The following is a 15,361-nucleotide window of genomic DNA, read 5'->3' on the forward strand; positions in this document are numbered from 1 at the left end:
AGTTTTCTTGACGTTACTCGGAGTTAAACTAAATTACTGATACTTCCTTTCATTTTTCTTGCGTCTTCATGAGTTTACATAAAATAAAGAAAATCATGAACAAGCCTGAGCATCCTCTTCATAGAAAAACGGCGTCTTCAGTCAGAGGCTCCTTCAGATTAGCTGTAATACAGACTGCTTCAGGAGATCTCTGACGAATCTTTGATTGTACGAGGTACAGCAACATTTATAATTTCCCGTTAAGGTCAATAAAGAAAGTATTTTTGACTTTGAATTAAATTGAATTGGCAGAGACACACAACCTTCACAAACGGAAATACTGAGTTCCACTCAAAGCAGACATGTTTGATGGTAAAAACTTTTAATACAAATATCTGTATCTATAGTTACAATAGGAAATGAAGTGAACCTCGAAGATTATGTCACTTCTCATGTGTAGTTTTTTTTTCCTACTAAAAAAGTACCAGTTGAAAAAAATAAGGGAATATACAAAATAAAACTGAATTTCATAAATACATTCCAGGTATGTCTTTGATGAGGGAATAACGTTATAATACGAGTTTCATAAATAAAAGTGTAGAAATGGATGAGCTACATGTACCTCTGAAAACATTTCTGTAGGCTGACTGTGAACCATCAGTTCAGCATAATTTATTTCTGAAATATTTGCTACAGCAGTCAGTTTAGGGACTGACTAGAGACCATTTTTAGTACCTCTGTGCTCTGCTGCTGAACTGCATCAGTTTTCTTCTCTAATGTAAAGGGTTCATGCTGAATCTGAATGGACTAAAAAAGAAACCCTGAAACTGAACTAAACAGAGGACATTTTGTATAAAACTGACTATTTTTTTTATCTGTGATTTCAATTTTGATTATTTGTCTGTAAATAATAAAAAAAAAACAATATAATGTAACTGGAACTTTTACGACCTTAGTTTGGCCTGACATCAAACTGCATTTGCTAAAATTAAAGACCAGAACATAAAAATGAACAAGATGAAGCAAATGTATTTAAAGGATTTGTATTAAAATCAAGACCATTTCTACATATTTTTTATGTTTAAAGTTTCAGGCTTTTCAAAAATCATCTTTCTGATTCCTGAGGTGATTTTCAACATTTTAGATAAATCTGCACATTTAAACGACTCCATTCTGGTTTTTATAAACCTGAACTGGTGAGACTATGTTGAAATTCTGAGTAAAACTGAATAAAGTAAAGAAAAGATGGTGGGGTAACTAAGGCAACAAGTGACCTTTTCCTGGTATGTTAAGAGCAGAAAAACAGGAAACACTCAGCCTTTGATAATCTGATGAGAACTGAATTGTGATGGCTTCAGAACTGGGTCATATCATTCCCAAGTGTCCATCAAAAGAGGCCCAGCGAAGAAACCGTGGTTTACCAGAGTTCACTGCTGCACACGGAGGGTCAAAGTTGCCCTGTGTTGCTCAGTTGAACAGATGGGTTGCATAAGAAGCTGCAGATCAATAAGGGTGGAGGAAATATTCCCTGAATAATGCGGCCTGACACAAAATGGCAAAATGAGTCCGGAATGGTTTGAGGAATCACTTCTTTAAGGTTTACTTGGACTCCATGTCCCCAGATCTCAATGCAATCATGTTAATCTGGACAAACGAGTCCAATCTATAGAAGTCAGGAGTGCACTGATAAAGAGTTTATGCCTGATTGGTGCATCATGCATGTGCTTTAAGCCTGACTGAAAAGTTAGTTGGTTTTTTTTAAGTAGCCAAGTTCACATAAAAATGAAATTTATTTATGATTATTTTATCCTGAAGTCAGAATGAGGATTTCATTTTAGTCTTCAGAAAAAATATGCATGAATAAAGTATTTTGAATCAATACATTACTTTTTTTTTTTTTTTTATACTGATCAAACCTGAAAAAATAAATAAATTTATATTCCCAAGGCATAGAAGCATCATAAAAATAACAGCCTATCCGGTCGGTGCTGATCAGGTTCCCTTTTTGCTGCTAATCCTTTAAGTCATCGAGCACAAAAAACCTAAAACTGGGTCAAGAAGCTTTGCTGCAACAGAACCTAATTTGGACCGTAAACATCTGCATGAGAGAAACTAGCAGAGTGAATCTGAGGAGAACAATTTACTAGTTCTTTTTTTTTTTTTTTTTTCAATTTCTCTGTTTTTATTTTAACTCAAACTGACCACAGCACATTAAGATACTAAAAATATATAATAAAAAAAAATGTGTAGCAAAACAACATTACCATGTAAGGTTACAGTAGTACAAAATTCCTATTAAGAGTACAAATATGACAGAAGAATTCGCCCGGACACTGACGGCGTTCCTTTGAGTGAAAAAGTGCCTCTTCCTGTCTGCCAATAATGTCGGAGAATCCAGAATTCATCAGCCGTACCACAGTGTGTTTTAGTGTGCAGTCGAAGGCCAAACCTGCAGCGATCAGATGAGCTTCTTCTCCTCCTCCTCCCTGTTGTCCTTGACGATGCCTTCGTCGATGCTCTCCAGCCTCAGTCTCTGACCGTCCGGGTGTCTGGGCTTCGGCGCCCCCCTCGTCGCAAAGAGCCCTCCCCCCTGCGGCAACAGACTCTGCTCGAACAGCGCGAGCTTGGCGTCGCTCTCGATGACCTTCGCCAAGCAGGAAGCGAACGAGTCGAGAGATTTGTGAATCCCAGCGTGGACTTGGGCTGAAGACGAGTTTTCAGCTGAGGAAAATGACAATTCAGAAAAACCTCAACAACAAAAAACAGCATTCGTACTCGGTGTATAGCCATGTTTTTTCCATTTATTTCCAACGAAAAGTTGCCTTTTTTTGTTGAGCTTCCTGTTCTCAGGAAACTTAATGATGGGATACCTTTGGAATGCTCCACCTGGTCTTCAAAGGTGACCGAGCTCCGCCTCTTCCCGGATGGATTCCCGTTTTGTGAGGGGAAGGAGGAGCCGTCTGTGCAGGAGTTCTCCAGCAGCATCACATCGGTGCCTGCAGGTAAAGCACAAAGGGCGGCTCCCTGTGATCCTTTTTATCTCCCAGTCGGAAAAACAACAAAACCAGAAGCGCGTGATCTTACTCATCCTGAATGCCAGCTCTTCAGCTGAAACATGAGCTGTCGAACAGGAATGTTATGAGGAACCAAGGCTGACCTGAAGCCACAATTATCCTACTGTTATGGTAGAACTTGGGTTTTTACTCCAAGCTAGATAGATAAATTTGTAAAAAAAAAAAAGAAAAAAAAGTTTGACAATTTGAAGGATTTTAAATAAGAAATTGGAATATGAGGTAGAGGGGACAATAAGTTAAGCATTTTAATTTATTTAACAGTAATGTAACAAAGAGGCTTAGCATACTTTCTTTTTTGGTCAGTCTGTCGCAATAAGTAATAAACTAATTATTTTCCATTAAATTGGTCTCAAAACAATACTATTGTTTATCTCAATAACTTCTGGGACAATTTATCTTCCAGAAAGATTTGACATAGTGACAGGCCTATTTCTTGGTTTAGGTCACTTATATCTTTATCTGTGTTAAATATGAAGTAGAACAGTAGGTTTTTTGTTGTTGTTATTTTTCATAACAAAAACTACCATACTGACAGACTTAATAAAATTATAGTACAACAGAACCTTTTCTGTTTCTTCTCAAAAACAAAACGATTTTACATGAACTATATATTGCTTAAAATATTGATTCTTTCATCCAAATGACTGGATTCAGGTGATCCGACTGCTTCCATGGCCACTGGTGTCTAAAATACAACATTAGGCATCCAGACTGATTCTATAATCATCTGGGAAAGAAATTATTACATGAATCCCAGTATGGACTCCAGAGCAAAGGAGACGTGATCTCTGGAGTGACGTGCCATTCCTCTCTGGGTTTAGGTATTCGCCTGGAGAATGAGAATTACATGACTGAATTGTGTCAAGTGTACAGTAAAGTTTGTGGGGAGAGATTATGGTCTTATTATGGATAAGAGAGATTGATGTGAACATAAAGAAGAGTGTTTTCTGATGTGTGTGTGTGTGTGTGTGTGTGTGTGTGTGTGTGTGTGTGTGTGTGTGTGTGTGTGTATTGCCGACCTGAGTCCTGAGTGAAGCTGAAGCCGGTGTCTCCTGTGCTGCTTCCTGGGGTCAACAGGTGTTCTCCTCCGGCCAGCATTGCGGTTAGGTGCGGGGACATACCCAAGTCTGAAAAAACAACAAACACATTCACAAAACACACACTCACAAAGAAACAATTTGTTCTGACATTAGTCAAGTGATCATAGACAGTTTATAAGAAAATCTTAGCAGGCTGATGCTCAGTAGATGTCGATACGATATTCTGGTGTGACATATGTTGGTGCCAATATTGGGGTTCCCCAGGGCTCAATACTCAGTCCACCACAGTTTTTTTTTTTTTTTTAAGAATCAACCTTTCTTTTCATTATTTTGCAGATGACTTTCAGTTCTTCCTGCCTTCAGCTGAACTGAACAGCAGAGATTCACTGACACTGATTTTGGGCTGTGTGATTGAAACCAAGACTGGACAAAGTTGAGCCTCGATGAAAACAGGACGGGTGAGTTGGTTTGAGGCAAAGCTTTTGGTTTCTTAGATCCACTATGAGGAATTTACTGCAATACTGGACAGTTCTCTAAAGTTGGATAAACAGGTAAATACTGGGGAAAATAAGAGTTTTTTTTTCTTTTTTCCCCACTTTATCACCATTGTGTTCTTCTCCATTTTCACATTACTTCTAAAATGTAACTCCTTAAGCCATCCATGCACCTTTGACCACCAGGCATAAAGTAATTAGACAACCACAAAATGGCAGCAAATCCTTGGTTTGCGTCATATTTGCATCAGCCGGCATGAGTGAGCTACATCTGCCATCTCGGCTGCTTTCAGACTGAAGGTGCTTTAAGGTGAATTTGCTGCTCCAAAGCGATACATATTTACACAGCTTAGACTGGAATCATTTACTATCTACTGAACACTTATGCACCTTCTCTGGCTTTTGAGTCGAGCAGAGATGGATTTAATTACTTAAATTGTATATTCTACAGTTATTTTTATTCAATTTTATTTTATCTTATATGCGACTAAAATTTGAAGCAGTCTGGTCAACTTTTGTTTTAATGCTATAAAATAAAAGTAAACAAAAAAACCGGCACCTATGAATTTGCTGCACTTATTTCACTCTTACTGTTTTCTAACTTTTTTATTCTATTTTTTTACATTTTTAACACATCATGAGCGCACTGATAATCAGAAACATCCAACTCATGAGAATATATGGCCATAAAGACTATCGTCCCTGCTGCTGTCCCACCTGTGATCCTGTTAGAGATGCTGAAGATTCGGGACGTCCGCTGCCTTGTGGCAAACGACTCTCTGTAGTAACGATCGCCGAAGCACATCCCCAGCAGCTCCTTCCTCACCGTTTTGTTCCACAGGCCGTAAATGAGCGGGTGGCACACGGCGCTGCAGAAAGAGAGCCACGCCACCAGAGTCTCCAGCTCCTGGGAGACGCTGCCCTGACCCCACAGGGCCTCTGTACACACCACCCCAACGTACGGCCCCCACGTTATGAGAAAGGTGCCGATCACCACCAGGATGGTGACAAAGGCCTTGCACTGACTCCCTGCGTACACGAGGCTCCGTCTGCTCCCGCTGGAGGAAGTTGAAGTGCTTGAGTTCTTGCGTCCGTTTCTCTGAGTTCCAGCTGAGTCTTCTTGGGCTACAATGACCGTCCCGCAGTGGATTTTTCTGGCTTTCATGCGAGCTACGCGGAAAATGACTCCGTAGCAGGCCAACATGATGAAGAAGGGCGGAAGGATGCACCAGGTGACCCAGAAGGCAGAGTAACTCGGCTCTCTGGACCAGGCCGCGACGCACGTCCGCTTCAAACAGTCAAACTCGAAGGAGGACCAGCCGAATAACGGGGGCAGGCAGCCCACCAGCGAGTGTAGCCACACGTAGACGATGACGACCACCGCCCTGTTCCCTGTGATCTTCATGGGGTAGATCATCGGGTAGAGCACGGCGTAGTACCTGGCAGGATGAAATGGGAACAAGATGGAGAAATCTGTCAAACAGCAGCTGAACGTGGTTCTCGGGGGGGGACTGCAGATCCATAAACCTCAGAGACTGCTGAGATGGAAGAGGGCGACACAGGAGCTTGAAAGCTGCACGAACCCACTAACGGTGCTGTAACGCGTTTTGGTAAAAGATGAAAACAGCAGACAGACGGGAGCTTGGCAGGAGAACAAACAAGCTGCTGTGTAACCAGAAATCCCCAAAGGTGCGGAGGATAATTAGGAAAGCAGTGAGAACACGGTGGACCGAGAGCTGCTGAGAAAATTTACAGGCACAGCTTTGTGAGCTCCGAGGAAATAATACACAAGTTATCTCAAGTAGCTTTAAATGCTAAATTTGGCTCAACTAAAGTACAGTTCATGTAAATAATAAGTCCTAATGAGCAGCCTCTTTATTCTCTTTAGACTTTTCAGTCAAATAAATAGCTGTTGATTGCTTCCCAGAGTTTCGCAAAGAATTTCAAATGTTTGTTACAGCAAAAAAATCAAAAATCCTGGAAAATTTCATTTCATTGTAAAATGACTCAGTTTGTTCAGTGTGTTTCAGTGCCACCGAAAGGAGCTTATTAAGGGCTGCACTAAAACTTACTAACACCTGACTTTGATTTTAACCCAAACTATTTCACTGTAGTTAAAGTTGTGTGTTTAGTGTGGCTGTCCTGCCTCATTAAAGGTTTTAAAAGGTTTTCTTCCAGCATTTCTCTTGAATTTAGCTCAATTAATCTTCCCATCAACTCTGATCAGCACATTTTCAACTATCAAAATAAAAGCACATCCACAGCATGATGCTGCCACCACCTCTCAGTCAACTCAAGTTAGAAATCTGGTGGCATGTTGAAGCGATTGGTTCCACTGGATTTTATTTAGGGGTATCACACTAAAGAGGGCTGATTGGAAACACAAGCCACATATTTTCAGTAAATATTTTTAAAAACTATTAAAGTTTTACTTTCCACTTAACAATTATGCTACATTTCGTGTTAGAATATTTCATTAAAACACATTCAAATTTGTATTTGTGATGTCAAAAAAAAAACCCACAACAAAAAGCCATCAAAATGTTAAAAATGTATGAACAAATTAGATTTTTCAGTTTTAAGATTTAGGATAATATAATACACACAAATACCATCTGTAACACTTTAATAAGAAATTAGAAATATGTTATAATTGTTTCAGGCAAAATGAAGAAAACAACAACAACAACAACAAAAAAACAGTAACAGATGTATCAATATCTCTGGATATCAATACATGCAGAGTTCATCTAACTGCAACTCCAGGTTGATCCGGTACCGACCTGTCGATGGCGATCACGCCGAGGGTCAGCATGCTGGCCGAGCTGATGAGCAGGTAGAGCAGCGCGGTGAAGTTGCACCACACCACCCCGAAGACCCACTCTCGCTTCGCCGAGCTCACGGCCACAAACGGCAGCACCAGCACGGACAGCAGCAGGTTGGACAGGGTCAGGCTGAACACGAACTTGTTGCTGGGCGTGAGCAGGTACGGTCGGCGGTAGAGGGTGGCCACGATCAGCAGGTTCCCCAGGCAGGCCAGGAGCGTGATGGTGACGATGGACACCGTCTCCAGGACCGCCAGACCATCGCCGTTCCCCACTGAGGTGCAGTTCCTACTGGCGTTCATGGTGAGAGACTGGACCACCGGACAGGCGAGGCAACTGTGGGAGTCTGAAGGGAAGGAACTCAAAATTACACAAATATTGAGTAGGAAAACATACCAGAAAAGTATTATTTGAGAATATTTCTGCTTGAAACAGAAGACAAAGAGTTGAAAGCAAAGCCTTCTGAACCCTACTGACATGACTGGGAAAGAGAATTTATAAAAACTAATAAGAAAGTTTCCTAAGTCCAGATGACTTCTATTTAAGCACTTATGATTGGTATGTGTTCTCAAGTGGTTGACACATGACAACACATATTTTAACAGTACGTATGAACTGGTAAAATCCACCAATTTAAACATTAGATTGGTTGAAGTTAGCAAAGTTTTATTTTACTTTTTAGGGTTCTAGAGAAACATGGACGTCTAAACTGAAAGGGCAAAAGCAAAAATGCTGTTAGATTGAGGTCGATAATATTGGTAAATATTGCAATGATCAGTTGCGACACATATGCATGTCTTTCTTCTTTCCTCTCTTTCTCGACCATGGTTCCTACATTCTGCGCTATTCTGCATTTTGGGCAACGTAGTTTGTGTCCGGTGTGAGCATCTGCTGCCCTGAGACTCTCTCCAACTGGCTAAATAATACATTAGCATGTGAAATGCAACTTCATACCACTTGGAATATATTAGCCAACAATTGCTGCACTCCAACTTGTCCTTTTGTGACATGAATATTGCACACACCGACAGTGGTGATGATATAAACATGATAAACTGTGCTGCCTTGTACATTTGTACTTGCAAAACTCAAAATAAGCAACAAGTTTGAAGGTAGTGAGTCATTCACAGCATGTGGATCATGTAAGCAATACAATCTGAGGAGATGTTTCACACACTGTGGTATATTTGAGCAAAACAACGCCAAAGAACATAAAAACACTCAAAGGTATAAATTTGTGTATTTAGAAAATTTTACAGCAGTTATTTAAGTTTCTAGTATGGATGGGTGGATGAAAAATAAATGTTTAGATAAAGGATTGCATGGATGGCTAGACATAAATTGATGGAAGGATGGAAAATAAATGGGTGGATAGCTAACAAATGTACGGATGCTGCTTTTAGACAATGGCGCAAATAATAACCAAAGCATCTAAATATTTCCATCCATATCCAGACCAAGAAAATAATTTTATCAAATCCTTAACTTTTGCAGATTGTACAAGAACCATGTAAATGAAGATCTATTTTTTTACTACAGCTAGTACTACTTCAATAATCCCATTATGATCTCATTTTAAAATTAAAACCCATTTATAAGCCCCCAAAGAAAGAGCTACAACTGTAGTTATAATTATTAAATAATGCATTACAAATAAGTTTAGAGAATCTTAAAGAATACTTTTACATCCGGTGATTCGTTAATTTTTTTTTAACGAATCACCATGAAAGCATCAAACTAAAATTTGTCCAGCTTACCCACTGCAGATGGTGGATTGATTTTGCTTTTGTCTTAAAAGATGCACAAAACTTTAGATGTGTTTTATTGTGTCTTTCACTTGATAATCACAGATTGTTGAGCTGTTACAACGCAACATGTAAACTATTTTGTACATCTCTAGCGCCCAAAGATTGAACTCGAACGAAAATTGAGGCTTTAAATGTGAATATGTTGACACAATTTTACACCAGAAACCGATCTTAATTTCTGTGTATGTATACAAATACAACTTTACGTAATAATAGTAGTTAAAGTGAACCAGCGTTTGTGATTTTTTTATTGGTATTTTTTGAGCTTTCTGAGCTGATGATAACGTCCAGCTCCAGACTCCATAGCGGTACAGCTACCGTTAGTTAGCTAAGTTTGGCTAAAACTTTCCCCATTGTCCCCCGCTGAACTCGGGCTTTTACCTGCTTTTGTTCGGCGCTGGGGCTCCACATTTCGACTGTCAGCGAAGACGAAACGTCCATCTTGTTTTTGTATTTCCTCGAGACCCGACAAAAGCGGGACAAACCAGAGGGGAAAAAAGCAAAGCCAGTGAATATGGAAAGAGTTTGGGATGGTATGAGATTTATCTCGGGCGGCCAGCTGTGGCTGCAATGGCGGCGTCCTCCTCTCAACTCCGCCGCCTCCCACCCAAAGCTCCAGCTCCCTCTCCGAGCTGCCACCCTCTCTCTGTGTGGGTGGTCGTCGAGGAAAAATGCTGTTTTCTCTTTGCCATTAAAGCAGTGCTGTTATAACCCCGTGGTTAACGAATTTGTTTAATTAAATTACGTCTTATCATTGTTATATTATGGGTATTAAACAAATAAAAAATGCATTTGATTTTTTTTTTTTCTGAAGAACCACAGGCAGTGTATTTCTGTTGCTTTGTTTATAAAACAATGTTTATGAATGGGTACATGTTGATGGAGGTATCTGTTTATGAATGAACTGTTATGCATCACTTGATCCGTCTGGACCACACACGGAGATCATAGCTTCCCGCTACAAGTGTGCCGCTCGCAACTGAGCCGGCTCTAATTGCCAGCTCATTACATAAATGAGGGCTGTCATTTATCAGAATCAGTTTATGTTCATAACCAACAAATTTGATTTTGTTTTCACATGCTCACAGCATTGTCTGTATAAAAAATAGTGCAAATATTCTATATCTGTATGATACAGATATAAGATAGAGAAAAAACTGAAGATGGAGAAGAGGAGAGACAGATTCACTAATTAAGTGTAATGACGGTTCCTTTAGGTGGGAGACAGTTTGTTATTTTAACCATGTGTTTCTTTAATGCAGGCAAATTCAAATTGACAATAAGGTACACCTCAATTTAATGATTAGGCCTTGTACGCATGAAAAGAAGTCCTCCAAAAATGTGCTTGTATTTTTACCTTTTCTAAAACATTCCGTAAATAAACACGAATTTAACAACATTTCTACAATTTACACTTTATTTCAGTGTTTATCTAAAATCTTGAATGTCTGGTTAATTTGGTTTTAAATTGCCGTCAGATATTAATATGTGCATGCATCATTTTTTGTCTTGTGTGTCTCTCTGTTTGCCCCCAAGCTGTGCAGTCTTATAAAGAAAAATTATTTTATACTCAAACTTTGCATAGTTATATGAAACCAAAATGTTATGTACAGAGACAAGCTATATTATCAGGATCCAGGAAAAGGGCCGTAATTCCCATCCCAAGCAAAACACGTCATCTACCGTCTTCCAATCAGACACCGGGACGCGTTACTGACTTTGACCACTTGGTGTCGCTTTTTCACAAAACAGAGTCAGACCCACGTCTGAGCTGAACTCAGGTTAATCTAGCAAAGTTATCTCTCAAAAACGGTTTTCACGCTTTTGGATAAAGTTGTTATCTTACTGCAACATGAATCAATCACAACGCACACAATCCTTTTATTTATTGCTGGCACCCTACATCAAGTTCAGATGGACGTAAGTAAATTGCAATAATTGTTTCCTTGTTGGTAAATGTAGCAATTATAAAAGTAAACACAAATTCTGTTAACACATGTTTTTTCATCAGTAGGTCAAAAATAAATTCCACGTTAAGTTTAAAACTTTGGCATAGAGATCTGTGGAGTGTAGTCGGTCAAAAGAGAAACCATCAAACCCTGAAAAAGGTAAAACGGCTGATATTAGTAACCAGAAAGAATGATGAGGAGTAAATATGAAGTATCTAACTGCTCTCTTACCATGATGGTCCATTTCCTATTCTCAGCCTCAGGAAAGACGAGGGAGCGGGATGAGTAAAACACTTGGTCATCCACCTCCTCCATCTTCCGGGGAAGGCAGTGCAGGAATGTCCAATTTGGTTTGGCCACATTTCCGGTCTGTGTTCATCCAGTCCGCCCCCCACCACGACAAAATGAAAATAAATATTTGCTAAAGTTGCTGGAGTGACACAACTAATTAATAGGCATTGGATTTCTGTGTCCAGAAATGGTTTCAGACTTGCTGAAGTTTGGGATTTTCACACTACACTACACTACTACTACAACCAAACATGTCAACTCGCTTCAGTGGGATTCAATGTGACAGACCTTCGCAAATTGTCACAAAATTGGAAAGAGAAAAGGACAAAATACAAAGTATTCTGTGCATTCAGAAACTCGGACAAGTTGTCGAGAAAATTATTGAGGAGCTTCAAACTAACTTTTGAAAATTAACACTGCACCCTGAACACCTCGGTTCTACAGTGAAACATGGTGGTGGTAGTGCTGTGTGGGTGGTTTTCTTCTGGCGGAAGAAGAAAACCAGGCTGTGACAGGCTGTGGAAAGACTTGAAAATTGATTTTCAAAAATGCTCTCCATGAGTCTCTGACTGAGCTTGAGATATTTTGCAAAAAAATATTGCAGGTCATGCAAAATCCCAATAAAATTCATCAACATTTAGTGGTAGTAACATGAGAAAATATAGGAAAAGCCTCAAGGGATATGAATGAGAAGGCACTACAGAGTAATTTAGCTGATATTTGAATAAAACAAGCCTCTTCTTGCTTGCCTGCATTGTAATCTGGTAGCCATGGAAATCTTTTAGCCTCCTTTTCTTCTCCTCTTCCTGGCCCATGCTGACCCAGGTGTCGGTCACCAACACATTGCTGCCATGGGCAGCCTCCATCGGATCCGAGGTCAGAACAAGTTGGGTACCATGCTGCGATTAGAAAAAAACTCGCGGTGAATATTGCTAATCGATAAATGACTGTAAGTAGTCTAGGTCCTCACTTGCTTGGACAGCCTCTGCGCCTCTTCAGTTACTCCCTTGTCTGGTTCGTAACCCTGTGGAGAACGGCGTATTCAGTGAGACAGGAAAACCCATCAGGACCCATGATGGTCTGAGAAGAAGAGGCGGACCTTTGGTGTGGCAACCTTTAGATGAACCCCCAGTTTGGCAGCAGTCATCATGAAGGAGTGGAGGACATTGTTTCCATCTCCAATCCAGCTCACTGTAAGTCCACTAAGAGACCCATAATGCTCCTAGAAGAAAACAGCGGGGATTAAGAAAGTTTATCGTGAATCAAAGTTGCAGAATGCTGGGGGAAAATGGCACCTGTAAGGTGAGGAAGTCTGCCAGAATCTGGATGGGGTGATAAAGTTCAGAGAGTCCATTAATGATGGGGATGGAAGCCTCTCGATCCAGCTCCTCCAGCGTGGAGTGACTGTAAACCCGCGCCAAAACGATATCGCAAAGTCCAGAGAGAACCCTGTGCAGAAAGATAGGAGACACCGCTTTCAAGAAAAACAGCAGCACCACAAGTTTACATAATGTAGTTGAATGTGTGTGTGTGTGTGTGTGTGTGTGTGTGTGTGTGTGTGTGTGTGTGTGTGCGTGCGTGTGTGTGTGTGTTACCTTGCCGTATCGGCGCAGCTTTCATTTACTCCTAAGTGGATGTCCTGTGAGGTTAGGAAGCAGGGGTGTCCACCCAACAAAGCAAAACCTGAAATATGAATAAACTTTTCTATTCAGAACCGCCTCAGATACTGAGAAATTGTTTCATAAAAATAACATTCTGAGCATACATGCTACACATTAAACAGAAAATAGATCTCACAAGAATATTTATAACCGCTAAGCTTTTTCATATTTTGTCACATTACACCCACAAATTAAGTTTGTGGGTGTAAGTTTTACTGTGATTTTTTTTTTTGTGATGGACCAACAGAAGAAAATTAGATTCAAATTTGAATCTGAAAATAAGAACAACTGCAAGTGTTCTAGTGTTTCCACCACAAATAAATGTATCATACTCTGTTTTATTGGGCGGAGAGCATCTATGAACATAGATTTTTAATTGGAATGAGCTTTGGACTTTGACTGGGCCATTCTAACATGAATATGAATTTATCTAAACTCTGACTGTGTGTTTAGTGTTGTGTCCTGATGGAAGGAGAGTCTGTATCTTTTACCAGGTTGATGCGCAGTTGCTGTGTTTGTTTTCCTCCACACAAAGTCTTTTGGCATGTAGGAAGTCTTTTACAACCAAAAGCTGATTTAAACTCCACACTTTTGTCCCTGAACTGTACGCTGTGTTCTTCGGTCTTCACGATGCCACTTGACCACTAAGGTTCTCCAACAAACGTCTCTTTTTCTCCCCACACTGAGATACAGTTTCTCACAGGTGGACTCTGTTTAGTGAATAGGTGACTTCTGAATACTGTCAGTTGGATTTTATTTGCAGGCGTCAGAGTAAAAAGTGCTAGACACTTTACGATTTTTATTTTAAAGGAATAATAACGTGCATGCTTTTGAGTTGATCTAAACTGTAAAACCACAACAGGATAACTTGATAAGTTGGTGGTTATGACAAAAATGAAGCAACGTTTTGCACCCAGTGGATGAAGCTCTGTGTTTTGTCACAGGCTTGCCCTGAAAATGTGCCTTTCAGCAGATCTTTTGTTTCTGTTAACAATGACAGGCAGTATAAGGGTATCAGAGCAGAGAACACCACCAGAACACATGCAGTTACGCTATTTTCTGTCCTAAAAAGCAATAAAAGCAACACAGTTCTCTGTTAAATCCCCACGTAGATGCTGACATACAAACTGAGCACCTGTTTCTGTGGACATTCTTGTTCTGGTGCTCCTCTTCTCAAATATCATTGCAATCGCCTTTCCTTGCAGAAGAGGCAGATACTGAAATAGAAATAGCATTTGGCTTCTTTCAAACTCTGTCAAGCAAATATGAACTTGTTTACCAATAAATTTAAAAAATGCTCCCTTTAAATACCTGCTTTCCATGCTTTATCTGATGCTTGAGGTCCGCTGAGACCCACAGCAGCCTCTTGATTTCATCGGAGCTGAAATCTTTAAGTGTGAGACAGCTGCGACCTTTTAAGCTCACTGAGCTCAAGGAAGCTGCTCCACCTCTGGAAAGGCAGCAATAATGTATGATTTAGACTCACACAACCACGCAATTATGACAAGAGATGGTTTTTAGTGCAAATCACCTCTAAATAAACTGGAGTTGCTTACCTAAATCCTCTTAGCGGGATGTAATTAAAAGATTTCAAACATTTTAAAAGGCAACTGCTGACAGAGAAACGATTTAAAGGCATCGCAGTTTAAAGGAAATTAAAAAGAGCGCAAGGATCAGCGACTTTTTGGATCAGTGAGTCATGGGGTCCGCACGTTTTAATCACCGGGGAGATGGGGGGGATTTTGCGGTTCTACGAGTGGGTGGAGCTTAAAAGAGATTTAACCTACAGCTGCTGATTGGGGCTGCTTTTAATTTAGCTGGAAACTGATCACCGAAGGGCGATCGTAATCACGTCCCAGCTGCAGCTAGAAAACCAGTGCGCAGTTTAGGATTGGTGAAACCATTGAAAGGTTTGAATGGCAGAATGACGGTTTAAAAAAAAGCGTCAATAGAACAGAAAGAATGGCTTTTCGTAACAACAGTACACAGAAGTTACATGAAGAAATTTAGCAGCAAGACACGTGTATTCAGTTTGCCATACTCCATTGAGATCCTCCTGTCACCGCTACAACATCGCCCTCTAGTGGTGTAAAATTACACAACAATAACATTTCAGAAACGCCAAGCCTTCGCTCTTGTTGGACGGATGACTCCAATCGTCTTTCCGGCTAAAGGAAGAGGAGCGGACCCACATCCGAGCACATGTAGCGGTGTCTGGGTCCAACATGGCCATGATGACG

The 15,361-nt window shown here is 40.3% G+C and overlaps 2 protein-coding genes across 2 annotated transcripts; both read right to left on the minus strand.

Moving 5' to 3' along the window:
* Positions 1-340: 340 nt before the first annotated feature.
* On the minus strand, positions 341-9,924 carry gpr161b (G protein-coupled receptor 161b). The gene is made up of 6 exons (XM_008435131.3): positions 9,602-9,924; positions 7,371-7,758; positions 5,305-6,026; positions 4,073-4,180; positions 2,850-2,975; positions 341-2,700 (listed from the first exon to the last, which is right to left on the minus strand). The coding sequence occupies exons 2-6, from the start codon at positions 7,712-7,714 to the stop codon at positions 2,438-2,440; spliced, it is 1,563 nt and encodes a 520-aa protein (XP_008433353.1). The 5' UTR covers positions 7,715-7,758; positions 9,602-9,924; the 3' UTR covers positions 341-2,437.
* Positions 9,925-11,081: 1,157 nt separating this feature from the next.
* otc (ornithine transcarbamylase) lies at positions 11,082-15,338 on the minus strand. Its single transcript, XM_008435144.3, has 10 exons — positions 14,678-15,338; positions 14,433-14,571; positions 14,257-14,338; positions 13,056-13,143; positions 12,756-12,909; positions 12,560-12,682; positions 12,431-12,484; positions 12,210-12,359; positions 11,401-11,538; positions 11,082-11,319 (listed from the first exon to the last, which is right to left on the minus strand). The coding sequence occupies exons 1-10, from the start codon at positions 14,758-14,760 to the stop codon at positions 11,260-11,262; spliced, it is 1,071 nt and encodes a 356-aa protein (XP_008433366.1). The 5' UTR covers positions 14,761-15,338; the 3' UTR covers positions 11,082-11,259.
* Positions 15,339-15,361: the final 23 nt, after the last annotated feature.

Source organism: Poecilia reticulata, chromosome 2 (genome assembly GCF_904066995.2).
Source record: "Poecilia reticulata chromosome 2, P_reticulata-male-v2, whole genome shotgun sequence".
Taxonomy (NCBI): domain Eukaryota; kingdom Metazoa; phylum Chordata; class Actinopteri; order Cyprinodontiformes; family Poeciliidae; genus Poecilia; species Poecilia reticulata.

Excerpts from the sequence above, each read along its gene's own strand:
- otc (XM_008435144.3), bottom strand. The coding sequence starts at position 14,760 with ATGCCTTTAAATCGTTTCTCTGTCAGCAGTTGCCTTTTAAAATGTTTG. Across the intron at positions 14,572-14,677 it reads ATCCCGCTAAGAGGATTTAG|AGGTGGAGCAGCTTCCTTGA; the intron begins GTAAGCAACTCC and ends CTGCCTTTCCAG. Across the intron at positions 14,339-14,432 it reads AGATAAAGCATGGAAAGCAG|TATCTGCCTCTTCTGCAAGG; the intron begins GTATTTAAAGGG and ends TTTCTATTTCAG.
- gpr161b (XM_008435131.3), bottom strand. The coding sequence starts at position 7,714 with ATGAACGCCAGTAGGAACTGCACCTCAGTGGGGAACGGCGATGGTCTG. Across the intron at positions 2,976-4,072 it reads CAGCTTCACTCAGGACTCAG|GCACCGATGTGATGCTGCTG; the intron begins GTCGGCAATACA and ends CTTTACCTGCAG. Across the intron at positions 2,701-2,849 it reads CCAGGTGGAGCATTCCAAAG|CTGAAAACTCGTCTTCAGCC; the intron begins GTATCCCATCAT and ends CATTTTCCTCAG.